Here is an 18497-nt window from a genome sequence, read left to right on the forward strand (position 1 = left end):
TGGATTTAATTCCTGAGGTCCACTGTTTCAAAAGTCTGACAGCCAGAGGGCACAGGTGCACTTATAGTAGCCCCTCCTGCAAGAGTCATCACAGCACCTACAGGAAAGCCAGGGCCTTGCACACGGCACACGGTAGACCTGCGCTCTGCCCCTAAGCTACATGCCTGCCCGCCCGCCACATCAACAGGTGTGTCCTATGATGGGATCAAACTGGCAATCCCCCTGCCTCTGTCTCCCGAGTGCTGGGATCACACGCCTGCCTGCGCCCATCACCCAATTGTATAGCCATTAACGTCAAAAGCCTCAGGGATCTCCACCGAGCAAGCTGACGGAACTTCCGGGTCCTGAGCTGGTTTTCATCCCCCACTGAAGCTTTTGAGATGATGATCTGGGTCTGGATCTGGGTCTGGGTCTGGGTCTGCCGGGTACGGGTGTTGAGCATCATCCCAGACACCCGGCCCCGGGACACCGGCGCGCTGCGTCGCCGGCAGCCACTAGGGGGCGCCGCGAGAGCGCGGGCTCGCCTGGACGCCGCGTCACATGGTCCGCGGCGGGCGAGCCCCGCCCTCGGGGACCACATGACCCGCGCTGTCGCGCTGGGCACCCGGGGGGCTCGGCTGCCAGGAGGGTGTTTGCGCAGGTGAGCTGGGCTTGCTGGTGGAGGCTGTCGCCGGCCCGAGGGCCTCCCTCCGGAGGAGCGGCCTCCTTCAGGCAGGCGGGGCCGACTGTCAGTGAGTTCGCGTTTGGGAGAATCGAGCAGAGACACCGAGATAGGTGGGACACCCCCGACCCCCGACCCCCGGCCCCCGACCCCCGGCCCCCGACCCCGCAGGCAAGTGACTTTAGTAACACTTGCAGGCTCCGGCAAAAGCCCGGGATTCTAGTTCGTGCCCTCAGGGCTAGGCGGGCAGAGCTCTGTGCTCTGTGTGTTAGGTCTTGCAGCGGGGGGAAACTGAGGCACGGACAGAGCCCCTCCTCCCCTCCGCGCGCCCCGTGTCCGAAAGCTTGGGTTTGGGCTCTGCCTGCGCCTCGTGACGCTGCGGACCCAGCAGCTTCCTTGGGAGCAAGCTTGGGTCCCCAGATCAGCTTGTGACGTCTGACCTTTTAGTTCCTTCCCCATTTTTATTTATTTATTTGTTTGTTTGTTTGTTATTTATTTTCTCTAAATCGCGGAGCTGAGAGAACGAGCCTAAGCTGTCTGTCTTCTGGTTTCTGGGGCTTTGTTCTGATATACGTGTTGCGCCCCCCCCCCCGGGGGGAGCTCCTTGGAAGGTTCTGGAATATGCAGCCTCCCACGCTGCTGCCCGAGGGGAGTCTGAGCCTGTTGATTGTCCTTGGATGCTGCGTCATGAGTGTCACATGTGTCGGGAAGGGCCAGGTGGAGCTGAGACTCTGCAGTAGAGCCAAAAAAAAAAAAAAAAAAAAGGTCTCCGGTTCATGCTTTTGGGCACCCAGTGGTTACTTTCTGTTGCTAGTCCCTAGTAGCTTTATGGCCGCTGGGCACCTGTAAGGCAAGGTATGATTGGAGGGCCGGAAACTGCAGCCCACCCAGGCATTCCAACCCCCACAGAGGTTAGCGATTACTCACCATGGCTACCGATTTCCTCAGTCCTGTCTGCGTAACGGAAGGTTCAGTTACCCAGAGTTACCCAGAAAACGCAGCATGTGGGAGGGGGTGGCAGGGATCCAGGGGCATTATCCCTGGCTTCGCAGCAAGTTTAAGGCAAGCCTGGGATACTGCAGACCCTAATTCAAAAACGACAACCAAGTGGGTTCGGAGAGCATCCCACACCTGCTCCCAGCCTGCTCACAACCCATTTCTTCTATCCCACTGTTCCTGAGTTACAGCTTACAAAAACAAACAAACAAACAAAAAGCCAGTAAATGTGAGCGAAGCGCTCTTCTGAGTTCTGCGAGATGGTCTGGCAGGTTCCAAACTTGGTGCAGGGGTCCTGGGAACCACCAGGCTGTTAGCCGGCCCATCAGAAGTACTGTTGACAGCCTGCGGTTTGAGTGGTAGGGCCCCCCCTGGAGGAGTCTGCTCTGACTGTAGATGGATCAGAACTGAATTGGGTTGTGGTTCACCCCTCACCCCCCCACACACACACCCTGGGGAGTCACTAGCAGGAGAAAGAAAGTCACAGGTATTATGGGTAAAAAAAATTAACTGTCAACCTGGAGATCCCCGACTCACCAGTGGCCACAGGTGAACCCCAAGTGCTGGTCAGAATATTCACAGCTGAGCCGGGCGTTGGTGGCGCACACCTTTGATCCCAGCACTCGGGAGGCAGAGGCAGGCGGATCTCTGTGAGTTCGAGGCTGGGCTGGACCGATAGCCTCCAAAACAATACAGAGAAACCCTGTCTCGTAAAAACCAAAAAAAAAAAAAGAAAGAAAGAAAGAAAATTCACAGCTGGCCCTTCTACAACCAGGCCCGGCCATCTCTTGAGTGTGTCCCATGACCCAGAGAGCCTTAGTAACCCCCACTGAGCAAAGCCCCTCCCTGTCCCCACCATGTCCTGAAATGGGGTCCGGGAGGAAGCTTCCACCTGGACCCCATTCTGGGAGGCTCACACTCCTCTGTGGCCAGTTGTAGCCTGAGAACCCTGTGACCTGGGCTCTTTGTCCCACTCATTTTCTTCCTCTCCTTGGGGTTTGACTTGGTGACCTCCCCAGCCTTCCTGCTCACCCCTTTTCTCTCACACAGAAGGCCTCTGGATAAAGTCCTGCCTTGGCTCCCTTTCCCATCTGTTTGTACACGGCGTGTCTGCAGCAATCCCTCTGCCTGCTCCTGAGGAGTTTTGTCTCCTCTCCTGCCACGCCCTCCTCAGCATTGCTGTGGGGGGAGATGCTCAGGCTGCCTGCTTCCGCTGTCACTGTGTGGGCGCCGCTCTGAGGAGGCACCCACGACCTCTGACCTCTACCCACACTGACACAGGCTCCCCCTCTCCTCAGGCCTCCAGGACTGCTCATACTGCCCCGGGCCAACGGGCTTTCATCACAGAGAACATGAGGAAGCCACCCTGCTCCAACTCCGCCATTGGGGCCTGCGCCCTCATCTCCTTGATGTCTGCTGTCATTCTGGGTCATCTCATGCTCCGTGACTTACTGCTGTTTCCCCAAGATCTTCCTGAGTCCTCTCCAGGACTGCGGAAGGCTTTTAGACCTCACCATCGGGAAGGTTACCGGCCAGGGCCCCAGCACACCCAGGAGCACCCTGACCAGCCCGCGGCGGTGCCCACACAGTGCGACGTGCCCCCCAACAGCCGCTTTGACTGTGCCCCAGACAAGGGCATCTCCCAGGAGCAGTGTGAGGCGCGTGGCTGTTGCTATGTCCCGGCAGGGCAGGGGCTGACGGGGCAACCCTGGTGTTTCTTCCCTCCCAGCTACCCAAGCTACCGGCTGGAGAACTTGAGCTCCACGGAGATGGGGTATACAGCCACCCTGACCCGTGCCAGCCCAACCTTCTTCCCAAAAGATGTGCTGAGCTTACAGCTAGATGTGCTGATGGAGACCGAGAGCCGCCTTCACTTTATGGTGGGTGTGGGCATGGGAGACCCTGGATGGAGCTGGGGCCCCGGGAGGGCCTTTGGTAACACAGCCCCATGCAGGGAGACGGGCCAGGCGGAGCAGAGAAGAGGTGTGTAGACAGGTGACACATTTTTCTCAGGATGTGTGTAGTATGACTGTGTAGACGACCCCTACTGGGTTACCAGGTGTGAAGAGAGTGACGATAGAGGCTCTAGAAGGCAGGTGCAGGCACAGGTGGGGAGAGGCAGGCAGGTGCAGGCATATGTGGGGAGAGGCGGGCAGATGCAGGTGCAGGTGGGGAGAGGCAGGCAGGTGCAGGCGCAGGTGGGGAGAGGCAGGCAGGTGCAGGCGCAGGTGGGGAGAGGAAGGCAGGCACAGGTGGGGAGAGGCAGGCAGGTGCAGGCATATGTGGGGAGAGGCGGGCAGATGCAGGCGCAGGTGGGGAGAGGCAGGCAGGTGCAGGCGCAGGTGGGGAGAGGAAGGCAGGCACAGGTGGGGAGAGGTGGGCAGGTGCAGATGGGGAGACGAGCCTCTCTCAGGAGGTGACCCCTCAGCCATTCTATGGGATGTCCCCAGTGGTGGCTGCAGTACTGACCACTTGCCGACAGCAGGGATTTTCATCTGCTCTGGTCCCTTCCATGCCCTCACAGTGCCCTCAGCAGCCTGCTTCTGTGGAGGGTGATTTTGTGGGTTTAGTAAAAGGCTTATACTATATAATACTGGGGACATCATTGTGCTAAAAACTGTGGGAGCCGGGGATACGGCTCACTGGGTAAAGTGCTTGCTGTACAAGCCAGGGCCTGGGTTCAGATCCCCAGCCCCTGTGTCGCAGTTCAAGCACGACACACCTGGAGCCCCAGGTGATCCCTTGAGCTCACGGGCCACCAGCCTAACCAAGCTGGAGAGTGATAAGACGAGCACCTAGACCTTAGACCTCCACAGTTGTATGCCCACATGTGTGTGCATGCATGTGTGTGTGTGTGTGTGTGTAAAAAATTAAGAACTGTTTGTGGGTCCTGGTGCATAGCTTAGTGGTAGAGATGCCCTTGGCATGTTCAGGGCCCGAGTTTGATCCCCAGCAGTGAAAAGTGGCCATGCTTATAATTGCAGCATTTAGGAGGCCGTAGCAAGGGGATTTCTGTGAGTGAAATGCCAGCCTAGGCTTCATAGTGAGTTCCAGCATTTAATTAATTAACCAAAAGCAAGGGGGGAAACCACACAGAGAACCATTTACTGCTTATCTGAAGTTCAGTGTGTGTTCTGCCTTTGGCAGCCTAAGGGAGGTCCCCTTCCCTCCAGTTATATAGCTGAGGAAGGGTTACACACGGTATGCGGCTGCCCTGGGAGGGGCCTGGACTGACGGGCAGCCCTGAAGCTGTGTCTCCTAGGGGCAGTGAGGGACAGCAGGGAGGGAGGCCATCAGGGGAGGGGCGCCGGGCTCTTGAAGGCCTTTGAGTACCACTCTCTCTTCTCTCCTAGATCAAAGACCCCACTAATAAGCGCTACGAAGTGCCCGTGGAGACCCCTCGTGTCCTGAGCAGGGCGCCGTCCCCACTCTATAGTGTGGAATTCTCAGAGGAGCCCTTTGGAGTGATTGTCCGCAGGAAGCTGGATGGCCGGGTGCTGTGAGTTGGGTGCTCGGAACCTTGACCCAGGGTTGACAGGGACATGGTGGCCTCTCGGGGTCAGAACTTGCGGCGGCGTCCTCACCCCTGGCTCTTCTGTTAACCTGACCCTGCCTTTAGCGCGCCGGTTTCCCATTGTGCTGGTAAACACCACGAGTGAGAACAGCCTGGGAAAGAAAGGGTTTGCTTTGTCTCACGGCTCCCAGGTCACTCTGTCAGGGCCGGAAGTCAGGGCAGGGACCCAGAGACAGGAGCTCACACAGAGGCCATGGGGGACTGCGCTCACTGGCTTTCTTTTCTTTTTTATTTATTTATTTATTTATTTATTTATTTATTTATTTATTTATTTATTTATTACGAATACAACATCCTGCCTCCATGTACACATCAGAAGAGGGCACCAGATCTCATTACAGATGGTTGTGAGCCACCATGTGGTTGCTGGGAATTGAACTCAGGACCTCTGGAAGAGTAGCCAGTGCTCTTAACCTCTGAGCCATCTCTCCAGCCCCCACTTACTGGCTTTCTTAGCTTACTTTCTTACCCAACCCAGGACCACCAGCCCCGGGGTGGTACCACCCACAGGGTGCTGGGTCCTCCCCATCAGTCAGTGAAGAAAATGCCCCCACAGGACTGGCTGCAGGCCAGTCTGATGGAAGTATTCCCTCAATTGAGAGTCAGCCCCTCGATGGCCCTGACTTGCATCCAGCTGACAAACCCAACCCTCACAGCCCTCTTCCCTGTTTGTGGACCACCAAGCACACACCCATGGCCCACCGCTGAATGCTCACCCAGGCCTTGGCTTGGCGCTTCTACCCTGGGTCTCAAAGGTTCCCTCCGTGACTTCCCAGTGAGGACTAATGCTCGCAGGAGATACGCTGCGGCGTGTGGAGGCAACCTCGGCGCTACAGCCGCAGTGTCCAGCACCGACATGATCCGAGTGTAGTGACCCCCACTATGAAGGACGACCCGCCCTGTGGGACGAGGAAAGGACCCTGATCCAGTCCACAGTGGCACCGCCTGCAGGTGGCCCGCCTGGTGGCCTTGCTGTGCTTATCCAATGCCCGTCTCCTACCGTGCCCTCTGCTCTTAACTCATTCTGTCTCCGCAACTGTGTTAATCGCAGCCATCGCTGTACTTACAAGAACACAGGCCCGGGTGAAGGGCTGGCAGGGGGACAGCGTCCAGCGTCCCTGCCATCGGCCTCTCTTGGTGTCTGTGTCCCTCAAGGGCTCATGTCTCCTTGGCAGGACCTCATATTTGCGCTGTTGTGTCCCCTGACCTGGGGTAACACGGGGCCCCTCTGAGCATGCCCGCTCTGGCTTCCCCGTTGTCTTCGGGTGTTGAGGGTTGTTGGTCTCCATGCGGCCATTGTCCCCGGGGTGGCCCGACGCCGCCCCGCAGCCCTCCCCACCTACTGGAGGACCTGTCATCCTGGGTTTGTGCGGCCTGGGGTCCAAGGTCGCCTGGTGTCTCCCCGCAGGCTGAACACGACCGTGGCCCCGCTGTTCTTTGCTGACCAGTTCCTGCAGCTGTCCACGTCACTGCCCTCCCGGCACCTCACAGGGCTCGCTGAGCACTTGAGCCCGCTCATGCTCAGCACCGAGTGGACTCGGGTCACCCTCTGGAACCGGGACGTGCCACCCTCGGTAAGAGATGAGAGCAGGGCCGGGCGGTGGTGGCGCACGCCTTTAATCCCAGCACTCGGGAGGCAGAGGCAGGCGGATCTCTGTGAGTTTGAGGCCAGGCTGGACCGACAGCCTCCAAAACAATACAGAGAAACCCTGTCTTGTAAAAAACAAAAAGACAAAAAACAAAAAAAAAAGAGATGAGAGCAGAAGGCAGGGGTGTACAGGCTGAGGGTCCTGGGTGCGAGATGCCGTCTCTTGTCATCCCAGCCAGGGACCAACCTCTACGGGTCACACCCTTTCTACCTGGCGCTGGAGGACGGTGGCTTGGCTCACGGTGTCTTCCTGCTGAACAGCAATGCCATGGGTGAGTCGCCAGACTGGAGCCTCTTAGTCGCCCTTTGGTGTGTGGGAGAGCTCCGCCTGCCCCAGAGTGCCTGTCTCAAGGGACCTCACATGGAGAGAGTCCAGAGAGCAGATTCCTCACCCTGCCCGTGCCTCCCTGCCTAAGGAGGCCTGGGGAATGAATTCCCCAGGCTCATCTGCTCTGCATCCTTCAGGCCTTGCTAAGTTGGCTCAGAACAGCTGTCCCATCCCCACCCTGTGGGGAATCTCCCCGCCATCACATGCTACAGCTGCAGGTTGGCTCATCTGTGGGGAACTGGTTCCTGAGCCTAAGCCACTTTCTTCCAGATGTGATCCTGCAGCCCAGCCCAGCCCTAACCTGGAGGTCTACAGGTGGGATCTTGGATGTGTATGTGTTCCTAGGCCCAGAGCCCAAGAGCGTTGTGCAGCAGTACCTGGAAGTTGTAGGTAGGGCCTGCCCTCTGTCCACTGACCTCAGACCCTCGCCGCGACCCTTGTCCCCAGTCCCTGCTCACTCTCACCGCTCACCTGTAGGGTACCCCTTCATGCCGCCATACTGGGGCCTGGGCTTCCACCTCTGCCGCTGGGGCTACTCCTCCACGGCCACCGTCCGCCAGGTGGTGGAGAACATGACCAGAGCGCACTTCCCCCTGGTGAGTGGCGGTCAGGGCGGGGCAGTCCCAGCATCCTCCCGTCCACTCTGGATCTCAGCTTCAGCCCCCATCCCGTGCTGTAGGATGTGCAGTGGAATGACCTGGACTACATGGACGCCCGCAGGGACTTTACCTTCACGCAGGACGGCTTTGCAGACTTCCCAGACATGGTGCGAGAGCTCCACCAGGGCGGCCGGCGGTACATAATGATAGTGGTAAGCAGATTTGAATGCAGCCAATGCCGCTTCCCCGAGCCTTCTCCCTCCCACCCAGGGCTTGCCCGGGACATTCTCTGAGTCTTTGATGTTGAAGGAAATGTCTAGAGGTTTGCAGGCTTAGTATCTGCTGGCCAGGTTGCTGGAAGCACCCGTGTGCCCCAGGAAAGATGGCTCAGCGGTTCAGAATACACTGTTCTTGAAGAGGACAGTTCAGGGCCCGGCACCATGTCAGTCAGCTCACAACTGCCTGTAGTTTCAGCTCCAGGGGACTGGCAGGTTCTGGCCTCTCACACACCAACACACACACACAGTCTTAGGGTTTACTGTTGTTAGGGTTCACTATCGCTGTGAAGAGACGGTGACCACGGCAACTCTCTCAAAGGAAACATTTACTTGAGTGGGCTCACAGGGGCAGAGGTTTAGTCCATCATGACAGGGAACATGGTGGCATGCATGCAGGCATGGTGCAGGAAAAATAGCCACGCGACATCTTGCCACAGGAATTCAACTGACTCACTGAGTGACATCCTAAGTATAAGAAACCTCAAAGCCTGCCCCCACAGTGACACACTTCCTCCAACAAGGCCACACCTACTCCAACAAGGCCACACCTCCTAATAGTGCCACTCCTTTTGAGATTATGGGATTTTGGGGGGCCAGTTACATTCAAGCTACCACACACAACTAAAAATGATAAGTTGGACATTGTGGCACACACCTTTAATCCTGGCACTTGGGAGGCAGAGGCAGGCGGATCTCTGTGAGTTCGAGGCCAGCCTGGTCTACAGAGAGAGTTCCGGGACAGCCTCCAAAGTCACAGAGAAACCCTGTCTCGAAAAACCAAAAAGAAATAAAGAAGAAAAACAAAAGAACCCCCCCCTCCAAAAAATAAATAAAAAATAAAAATAAAAGAAGCCAACAGTCAACAGTTATCTTGAGCTCTGGGAGGTCAGGAGGATCACGAGTAAGATTCCCACCTCCAGCTCCCAGTCAGCTCTCCAGACGGCCATCCTGTCTCTGCCTCTCCCGCTCCTCTTCTCCCAGCGGCTGTGCTGAATCCTTCTCACTGCTCGCTTCTTTCCCAGGACCCTGCCATCAGCAGTTCAGGCCCTGCCGGGAGTTACAGGCCCTATGACGAGGGCCTTCGGAGGGGCGTGTTCATCACCAACGAGACTGGGCAGCCAGTGATCGGGAAGGTAGTATGGGGGATGGGGTCGGGGACAGGGTCAGATTCAGAAGCCACCGTGTCCAGCAGAACAGGGGGAAATGGGGGGCTCTCAGTGGGGGTGGCAGCAACTCCTGGCAGACACCAGAGATTTCCAGAGTGGGGGGGTTGGTACCAGGCATAAGCAGCTGGGCCTAGCAGACCTTTCATGAGGCCTTGGGGGTCTCCCTTGTCCCCCTTGTCCCTGGGGGTCTTCTGGGAGTTCTGAGTCCCAACCTCCCCATCCTAAGGTGTCCCTAGCTGTGGGAACAGCAGGCTTTTGGGGCTGTGTCCGATGGGTTGTCTTAACTTCTTCCAAAGCTTCGTCTGCCCAAAGGCGGAAACCCTCCAAGGCCCTAGGCATTGTAGGGGGGGAGGCTTGTTTGTCGTTGGGCTTGAGGGGCTGCTGCTCCACTCAAGGCTGAGGCCTGACAGAGCCGCGGGGCGGGATCTACGCGGGACTGGCTTTCCCCTCTGGACTCTCATTCAGGTATGGCCGGGATCTAGCGTCTTCCCGGATTTCACCAACCCTGAGACCGTTGACTGGTGGAAGGACATGGTCTCTGAGTTCCACGCCCAGGTGCCCTTCGATGGAATGTGGATTGTAAGTGTATCCCCGCCCTTGGGTGCACCCCTAGTCCCTGGGGTCCAAGCCTGTTCTACATCTTAGGCCTCTTACAGGACATGAACGAACCGTCCAACTTCCTTAGAGGCTCTCAGTGGGGCTGCCCTGACAACGAACTGGAGAACCCGCCCTATGTGCCCGGTGAGCCCCACTCGTCTGTCGTGCTGGAGTGAGGTCAGTGCTGGAGTTAGTGGCTTGAGCCGGGGGCGCCCTTTGTGGTTCAGAAGTTGCAAAGTGACACAGCCAAGGCCGCAGACACTCACGTGTATCCAGTGCCTTAGGGGACAGGGTTTGGGCTCAGATGGGCAGACGCTTGGGATGGAGCACCAGAAGGTGGATTTGGGGGCCGGATGTTTGCAGAGGGTCATCTTTAGCGTCACCTGCTCTGTCCCTGGAGCAGTAGAGGTGTACAGTGACAAGCCTCAGCATCATGGGGCCAGTGGGCCAGCTTCAGGAGGCTCTGTCCTGGGCTGACCCCAAGTGGGTGTCAATCTGAGCAGAGAGGATGTGGGCAAAGGAGAGTATGTGGACCACTGGAAACTAGGAAACCAGTCTAAACTAGTCTAAACTGGTCTAGACTAGTCTAAAAACCAGTCTAAACTAGTCCTCCTCTCACCTAGGGGTGGTTGGCGGGGCCTTGCAGGCTGCCACCATCTGCGCCTCCAGTCACCAGTTCCTCTCCACACACTACAACCTCCACAACCTGTACGGCCTGACCCAAGCCATCGCCTCCAACAGGTGAGGATTCGCCCCGTGCAGCCGACCAGCCTGCCCAGCCCTCACAGTGGGGGGCTGAGGTGAGCTGCCTCCCATCAGGGTCATGGACGGAAGGGAGCGAGGCCACCCAGACCACCCGTGGGCCTGCAATGCTTACACGCTCCTGCCCAACCGGTCGCCCTGTCCCAGCATGTAGTGGGTGTGGATTACCCAGGTAAGCCCAGCGCTCTGTTCCCATCCCACTCAGGGCCCTCGTGAAGACCCGGGGAACACGACCCTTCGTGATCTCCCGCTCGACCTTCGCTGGCCATGGCCGATACGCTGGCCACTGGACGGGGGACATGTGGAGCTCCTGGGAGCACCTTTCTTACTCTGTGCCGGGTGAGTGCAAACTGCCTGGAGGGTGCTGGGGTCCTTTCTGGGAAGCTTTGGGTGCTGGGCTCAGCGCCACAGAGGGCACTGAGATGATTTGGGGACCTGTTGCCATCTCGTGAAGCCTGCTGGTCCCCTGCTCAGTTGTGCAAGCCCGCTCACCCATGTCACCTTTCTCCTCAGTGTCCTGGGGTGCTTGAAAAGTCCCAGAATCTCATCTTTCACAGTTGCTCTCTGGCGCCCCCTTCCTGAGATACCGAGCCACCTGCTGTACTTGCAAAAAGAATTCCATTTTTGTTCCAAGAAAGTTGATGCCATTGACCCACATTAGGTCAGAGAAGTCAGGAGCCCTGGAGAACAGACGAGGGAAGGAGAGGAGCCAGGGCACCACATGGGCAGCTAAGAGCCTTGACTGTGAGTCTAGAACATTCTGACTTACGGAAGACTGGCTTCTGTGTAGGATATGTCCACAGACCTATGAAGGATCCCAGCTAGCTGAGCTCTCCGAGGTGAGCTGGCCGCCTCTGCCCTGTGGGCTGGAGCTCACTCCAGACAGGCCTGGCAGGCCGGGAACCAGGTGCGGAACTGCCTTGCAGAGCCGGGGTCAACATTTCCCTTCTGTTTTGGGCTCGGGTCTCCTTTGAGCCAGCTAGTACTGAGCCAAGTGCTAGCTGCTTTCAGGGTCAGGTGTGACTCAGAGGAGTCTCCAGGGTCCCTGGCTGCCCATCAGCTGCCTGGCTCTCAGGACACACTGAGAGCCAGTGCAGCAGAGGGAGACTGGGCATTGGCTCTGGGCTGAACAGAAGGAGCCCACCCACCCCTGAGCAGTCGGGAATGCCCACCCGGGGTTGTCTGTTAGTGTCCTGAGGCTGCCATAGCTGAGGACAACGTTTGGGGAGTAATGCAACAGGAACCCATCTACTGACAGCGCCCGGACCGTGGGTCCGCAGCCAAGAAATGGCAGAGCCACGCCCCTTTGCACAGAGGTGTGGCTTGGTGCCACCGCGCAGCCCTGTGGACCCTTCCTTCTGCTTGTGGGCTCCTGGGCATCTCTTTGTGCTGCTGCAGGCTCCATCCGCCTTCATCCCCAAGTGACCTTATCTTCACACTGGGTCTGCTCTGCTGGCCCCAGGCATTAGGAAGTAGTTGCTGACCCCAAGTGGGAAGCACAGAGGCCCGTGGGCTCTTGATGGATGGGGAGGTCACTTCCGACCTGCCTGGCAGGCCTGACTGTCCAGTTGTTGTCGTCTTGGTAACCTGGTGTCACTCTGCCTCCTTACTCTCAGAAATCCTGCAGTTCAACCTGGTGGGCGTGCCCTTGATTGGGGCAGACATCTGTGGCTTCCTGGGAGACACATTTGAGGAGCTGTGTGTACGATGGACCCAGCTGGGGGCCTTCTACCCCTTCATGCGGAATCACAATGACTACAGAAGCAAGGTAGGAGAGGGCGGCAGGGGGCCCCACCCCACCCGCCAAGACCCCATCCTGCCTAACCCCACACCTACTGGAGGAGTCCAGACCGTGCCGTCTTCCCCACATCAGGTGGCCAAGGAGCCATAGGTTCTTGGGGTGGACATTGTGTTGAGCCCTGGCCTGGGAGCCCAGATACCTCCTGTCTGAGTGCCCTTTCTTACTGCTGTGGTAAACAGCATGAATGAAAGGGAAGCCAGGGCGGGCTGTTTAATACAGCCCAGGCCGCCTACCCAGGTGGTACCACCCACAGTAGACCGAGCCCCTCCCACACCAGTCATTGAGAAAATGACCCCCTCCCCCCACTCGCCCACAGGCCAGGATGGCGGAGAAATTTTTCTCGATTGAGGTTTCCTTTTCCCAGATGACGCCGGCTTGTGTCAACAGCTAACTAGAACATCATCTCCTTTGTTCCCTCTGCCCACGCAAGCCTCAGGAGCCCTACAGGTTCAGCGAGACCGCACAGCAGGCCATGAGGAAGGCCTTCATTTTGCGCTATGCCCTTCTGCCCTATCTGTACACTCTCTTCCATGGAGCCCATGTCCGAGGGGACACAGTGGCCCGGCCCCTCTTCCTGGAGTGAGTCTCTCCTGGGTCAGGGAATGACAGCCCACATGTGTCCCTGGGGGGGGAGGGTTGACCAGAAGTCTGCTGGTGCCAGGGAACCTCCTCCTGACCTCCTGCTATGGGCTGTGTTCCCACAACCTGAGCAAGCTGCCGCTGAGTGTGACCAGAGCGCCCCTGTACCCTCAGGCCTCCTAGACCTCAGCTCAGGGCCAGGACAGCTAGAGTACGGAAAACTGGCTGGGGTACTGACCAGGCTCGCTGGCTGACAGAGCTGTGGTGAAATAGTCATGAGGGATTCACTTGGAGGTGGCTTCAGGGAGGACAAGCCAGAGATGCCCCCCCCACCTGTGTCCCCAGACCACTGCTCACACAGGCCTTACTTGTGGTCTCTCCAGTGGGCAGGTAGCCGGTTCTTGGATAGAAAGGCACCTAGCTCGCTCTGTAGAAGTCAGCATCTTCCCTACCACACACGGATAAGTTCCAGACAAATCGACGGCTGACTACTATTCTGCTGGGCAGTGAGTGGCTCAGCTGGTTAAGTGCTTGCCTTATAAACATGAAGGTTCGGCTGGGCGTTGGTGGCGCACGCCTTTAATCCCAGCACTCGGGAGGCAGAGGCAGGCGGATCTCTGTGAGTTCGAGACCAGCCTGAACTACCAAGTGAGTTCCAGGACAGCCTCCAAAGCCACAGAGAAACCCTGTCTCGAAAAACCAAAAATAAATAAATAAATAAATAAACATGAAGGTTCAGGGTTGTTCCCCAGTGCTCATGTGCTGGGCGTGTGGCATGTAGGTGTAGTGGCGCACACTTTTATTCCCAGCACTCAGGGCAAAAGACAGCAGATTACTGTGAGTTCAAGGCCATCCTTGTCTACAGCACGAGCTCCAGGACAGCTAGGGCTACACAGAGAAACCCTGAAAAGAAAAAAAGAGAAGAAAAAGCGCAGAGTGTGTAGCCACAGTTAACCCAGATGCTCTGGTTCCTGAAGTTTCTCAGAGATTGGGATTTCTGACTGTCCTCAGCTGACTTCTGCGGCTCTCTCAGCCCTCATGCCCATCTCCTGTGCAGGTTCCCTGAGGATCCCAGCACCTGGTCAGTGGACCGCCAGCTCTTGTGGGGTTCAGCCCTGCTCATCACGCCGGTGCTGGAGCCTGGGAAAACGGAAGTGACTGGCTACTTCCCCGAGGGCACGTGGTATAACCTGCAGATGGTGAGTCCTGGGGTCCCTCATCCACAGAAGTGGGGAGTCACAGGTGGCGGCGCCCGCGCCACAAGCAACTCCAAGGTATCAGAAAAAGAGAGACTAGATGTCCAGCTGTTTGTACTAGGAGAATGCATGTGCTGCCTTTATCGCCAGGAGAGAGAGAGAGAGAGAGAGAGAGAGAGAGAGAGAGAGAGAGAGAGAGAGAGAGAGAGAGAGAGAGAGTGTGTGTGTGTGTGTGTGTGTGTGTGTGTGTCTTCATTGCAAGTGCTAAGAGGTCTCTCTCTTGTAGGAGGGAGGAGCTTTATATACAGGTTTACAGCACAGTGGAAAAACCCCAGGTAGAAGAGAGCGTGTTTTCCTCCTGCTGAATGTTGATGTCAGAGGGTCAAGGCCAGGGCAGGAAGCCAGGACTAGAAAACAGGAAGCACTTGGACTGGAAAACAAGTTGCACTTGCAGGCTGACCAGCAACTCACAGAGACGCCGAGGGGCTGGGGCCCAACAACAGGTGGCCATGCCTCCCTGGCCTGTCAGTGGCGAGCTGAGAGGAGGCTCACCTGCTCTGAGGTCCCAGCTGCATGCTGACTCCTTCCCTGGCAGTCCCTTGTGATCAGCTCTTGCTGTAAACCCCCACTTCTAGACAAGGAAATGAAGGCTGGAATGGGTGGTGTCTGGGGCCCCACAGCCGTGGAGGCTGAGCTGAGCCAGGCCTGCCCTGATCAGCCCTACACTGAGCTCACTCCTGGGGTCACAGCCGGTCTGTCTCGACGGGGACATTTGGCCCACCACACATAGCCTTGGGGGACAGAACGTGGCTACAAGTACCAGCGTGGCAGCTTGGGTGCTGCCTGGGAGGCCTCTGTGTGACTGACCTCTCCCTCCAGGTGTCTGTGGAGGGTCTCGGCAGCCTCCCGTCTCCTCCGTCATCTCCGCCATCACCCCTCGGGTCTGTTGTGCACAGCACTGGGCAGTGGTTGACGCTGGAAGCCCCCCTGGATACCATCAATGTGCACCTGAGGGCAGGCTACATCATACCGCTGCAGGTACCCGGATGCAGCAGCTCCAGGGCCTCAGGAAGGACTGAGATGGGCTTTAGATGGTACTTCGGGAGGGGAGGAGGCAGGAGGGAGCAGGTGCAGGGCGTAGTCTGCCTTCCCTCAATGGAGCTCTGTTAGGATAAACCCTGGCAGTCATGGAGGCGCTGACAGGACTTGGCCAGGGTTGTCACCAGACATCCTGGGTTACCCAGCACCTGGCCTAGTAGTCACCATGGATGTCCTGGAAGTCTCCAACGTGTGACATGTGCCCACCGTCTTCCCAGGGCCCCAGCCTCACAACCACAGAATCCCGAAAGCAGCCCATGGCCCTGGCTGTGGCATTAACGGCAAGTGGCGAGGCTCGTGGGGAGCTGTTCTGGGATGACGGGGAGAGCCTTGATGTCCTGGAGCGTGGGGCCTACACACTGGTCACCTTCTCGGCCAAGAACGTGAGTCTCAGGGCCCGCCCCGGCTGGCAGGCAGAAACGTGGGCGTGGGGCTGTCGGGATCTGGAGATGGAAGAAGAGACCGGGCCAGAGAACCCAGTGGCCACCAGCCTGGGTCAGCATGTCCCTCATGTCTGCACACAGGAGGACTGTCCTATGATGGTTTAGTGAGTCCCTGTTCTGGTGGTGGGCTCACTGTCACAGTCTGATGGCACTTTTTCTTTCTCCCACATTACCAGAATACCATTGTGAATGAGCTAGTACACGTGACCAAGGAGGGGGCTGGCCTACAGCTGAGGAAGGTGACCGTCTTGGGAGTAGCCACAGCCCCTGCACAAGTCCTTTCCAATGGTGTCCCTGTCTCCAATTTCACCTATAGCCCTGACAGCAAGGTAAGAGGGGGCAGGCTGGGAACTGGGGTTCTTGTGCTGGAGTGTGTGGGGATGCTAAGGACCCCAGGGACTCAGTTGGTTCAGCTATCATGAGACACACTGTTGGGAGGGAGACAGAGGGCACTTGGACCTAACCCCTCACCATTTCTGCTTTGGGAGGGCAGGGATGATGGGGGCTGAGCTGCTCCCAAATGGAATCAGGTGCTAATTCTGAGGCTTGGTCTTCTCAGTGGAGACGGGACCTGGTGTCACATCGTCAGACGCCTGTCTCTGGAGCGTGGCTGTGAGGGGAACCACTTGGTGCTCAAGCTCTTTTTTTTCTGTCTTGCAGACCCTGGCCATCCCTGTCTCACTGCTCATGGGAGAACAGTTTCAGATTGACTGGTCCTAGCAGGGCACACCTGGTTTACAGAAGCCTCTCGGCGAGGCTGTGCACAAGCTTTGGGTGGTGGCGTCTGTAAGGACCTGAGACCTATCCTGACACACCCTTGAGTTTTCCCACTATGTTGCTGCTTCTGCCCTTGAGGTACTGTTAGGAGTGAGGCTTGCTCCCCTCTCTGTCCCCAGCTGTCTGTCCCTGACACTAAAGAATGTGAAGCTCAGCTTGGGGACACCGTGCCAACATCAGTCCACACAACCACTGCAACTGTGACCCCATAGAGACAGGGTTGGTGGTGTCATTGGGTTTACAGGACTTGAGAAACTTATGCGAAGTGCACTTACTTTAAATAAAAAGGACATTTGGAACCAGCTCTCATATCACCTCATGTCTTCATGTCACTCACCCTCATGTCACCCTCATCCCTCAGCCACCCTCGTGTCCCTGTATCATCTTCAGATGCCCAGCATTACCTCTCCTTCCCATCACCTCAGGCTTGTGTGTCACCCGAGTTAGCAAGAGAGCATCCTGCTGCAGCTGCTCAGGGAGGTGTTGGTGGAGACATGCCAGGGCAGTGAGGGCAAAGCCAGGAAAGGGCTTCCCGGAGCGGGGCCTGAGGTCTTTCCCCGAGGTCTGTCCCCAGGAATTCAGGCCTAGGCTCCCTGGCACGCCTGGAGCAAAGGAAGGCGTTTTATGTCTGCCATGAACTGGCATGTGTCACTCATTCCAAATTTGTCACCAGGGTGATGGGCTGAGAGGGTCAGCAGCCCAACCCACTGCTCTGACCTCCAGAAAACCAAGCACCAAAAGCACGGGGACTCTGGGAGCCCCTGCCTTACTGGATCACTGTGTGCGGGAGTCCCTTCCAGCTGGGTCACCTTGCCTGCTGGGAGCCTCTCCTGGATGTGGAAGGAGGGGGAGGTTCCACAGTGGTCACAGCAGGTTCTGCCCCATCCCTCCTCCTTGCCTTAGCGTGGGTACAAGGAAACAGATGCATTGGACTGATCCTGTTAGAGTCTCTCTGCCTATGGTGCGGATCCCGGTTTCCGCACCAACTGGAAGGGCTGAGAGGCATAGGCAGGCTCCCCAGGTCTCCAGAGAAAACAGAAGGGAGGGAGCAGAGGGAACTGGTGCCTCCCCCCAGGGCAACTCCTGCAGCTCAAGTCACCACAGGCATGTGGCCCCTGGATCCCTGCCAGCCCTTACCCAAGAAGCTGTCAGCCCTTTATAGCCTTGGGCTGCTGTTACAGGGCCTGGCCCTGCTTAGCCTGTCCCGAGCCCTGGATGGGAAGCTTTTCTGGAAGGGACAGGGTAGAGGTGGAGTGGGCTAGTCCCGTTGGCTCAGTGACCAACGCTGCATGATCAGTGAGACACGGGCAGTCCATCTGGAGCAGAGATGAGCAGTGAGACACGGGCAATCTTCTGGAGTAGAGATGAGCAAATCCCGGGACTGCCACCTGGTCCCGATGTGGGAGGCAGCCAGGGACTTCCTTCTTTCCCCTCCCAGCTGTTGTCAGTGCAGATCAAGCGAGTGATAAGAAGATCTTAACCCTGTCAGAAATCAGTCAAAAGCTGGCTTTTTGTCCATGCAGTTTACATCTCCTAGAAAGTTCATCTGTCATCCAGCATCCGTTTCATCCGCGTGACAGTGTCTTTCTTGACGTGCATGGTTTTACTGTTTCCTCGTCCCTACATTACTTCCTAGAGGGGAGCTCATTAAGGTTCCAGAATCTCCTGAAACACAGGGTTCGCAAAGCTATGTGGCAGTAATGGCTACCAGATAGGAAACCCCCCAACGGGCTGGGCTGGCTTCATCTGTAGTCCAGGGACACCGCTCTCTGCATGCTGGGGCGGGCTTCTCCGTAATACAGCTGCCTTCAAGTCTTCTACTCTGTCCTAACGCCAATAAACTCGCTGCTCTGCTAAGCTACTTGCTGGTGTCACTGCTGCCTTGTGGGGTGAGGTGTTTGCTCACATTTCAGGAACAGTCGCACAGTACAGGGACAACCGTGGTGTTTATAGTTGGGACCTTTTTTGGCTTTTGGAGGCAGGGCTTCTCTGTG

The 18497-nt window shown here is 57.3% G+C and overlaps 1 protein-coding gene across 2 annotated transcripts; it reads left to right on the forward strand.

Moving 5' to 3' along the window:
* The first annotated feature begins 552 nt into the window (after positions 1 to 552).
* Gaa (alpha glucosidase) lies at positions 553 to 18364 on the forward strand. 2 transcript variants are annotated; one of them, XM_005069837.4, is made up of 20 exons: positions 553 to 640; positions 2956 to 3537; positions 5011 to 5156; positions 6640 to 6805; positions 7055 to 7151; positions 7478 to 7597; positions 7685 to 7803; positions 7887 to 8018; positions 9107 to 9217; positions 9716 to 9829; positions 9907 to 9991; positions 10471 to 10588; positions 10815 to 10948; positions 12226 to 12377; positions 12841 to 12989; positions 14047 to 14188; positions 15065 to 15223; positions 15502 to 15666; positions 15903 to 16055; positions 16387 to 18364. In XM_005069837.4, exons 2-20 carry the CDS (start codon positions 3010 to 3012, stop codon positions 16444 to 16446), a joined length of 2850 nt encoding a protein of 949 aa, XP_005069894.1. In that variant the 5' UTR covers positions 553 to 640; positions 2956 to 3009; the 3' UTR covers positions 16447 to 18364. The 2 variants fall into 2 exon arrangements, with proteins under 2 accessions (XP_005069894.1, XP_012968799.1); XM_013113345.2 differs by having other exon boundaries at positions 638 to 774.
* Positions 18365 to 18497: the final 133 nt, after the last annotated feature.

This window comes from Mesocricetus auratus, unplaced genomic scaffold (genome assembly GCF_017639785.1).
Source record: "Mesocricetus auratus isolate SY011 unplaced genomic scaffold, BCM_Maur_2.0 Super-Scaffold_100007, whole genome shotgun sequence".
In the NCBI taxonomy this organism is placed as follows: Eukaryota; Metazoa; Chordata; class Mammalia; order Rodentia; family Cricetidae; genus Mesocricetus; species Mesocricetus auratus.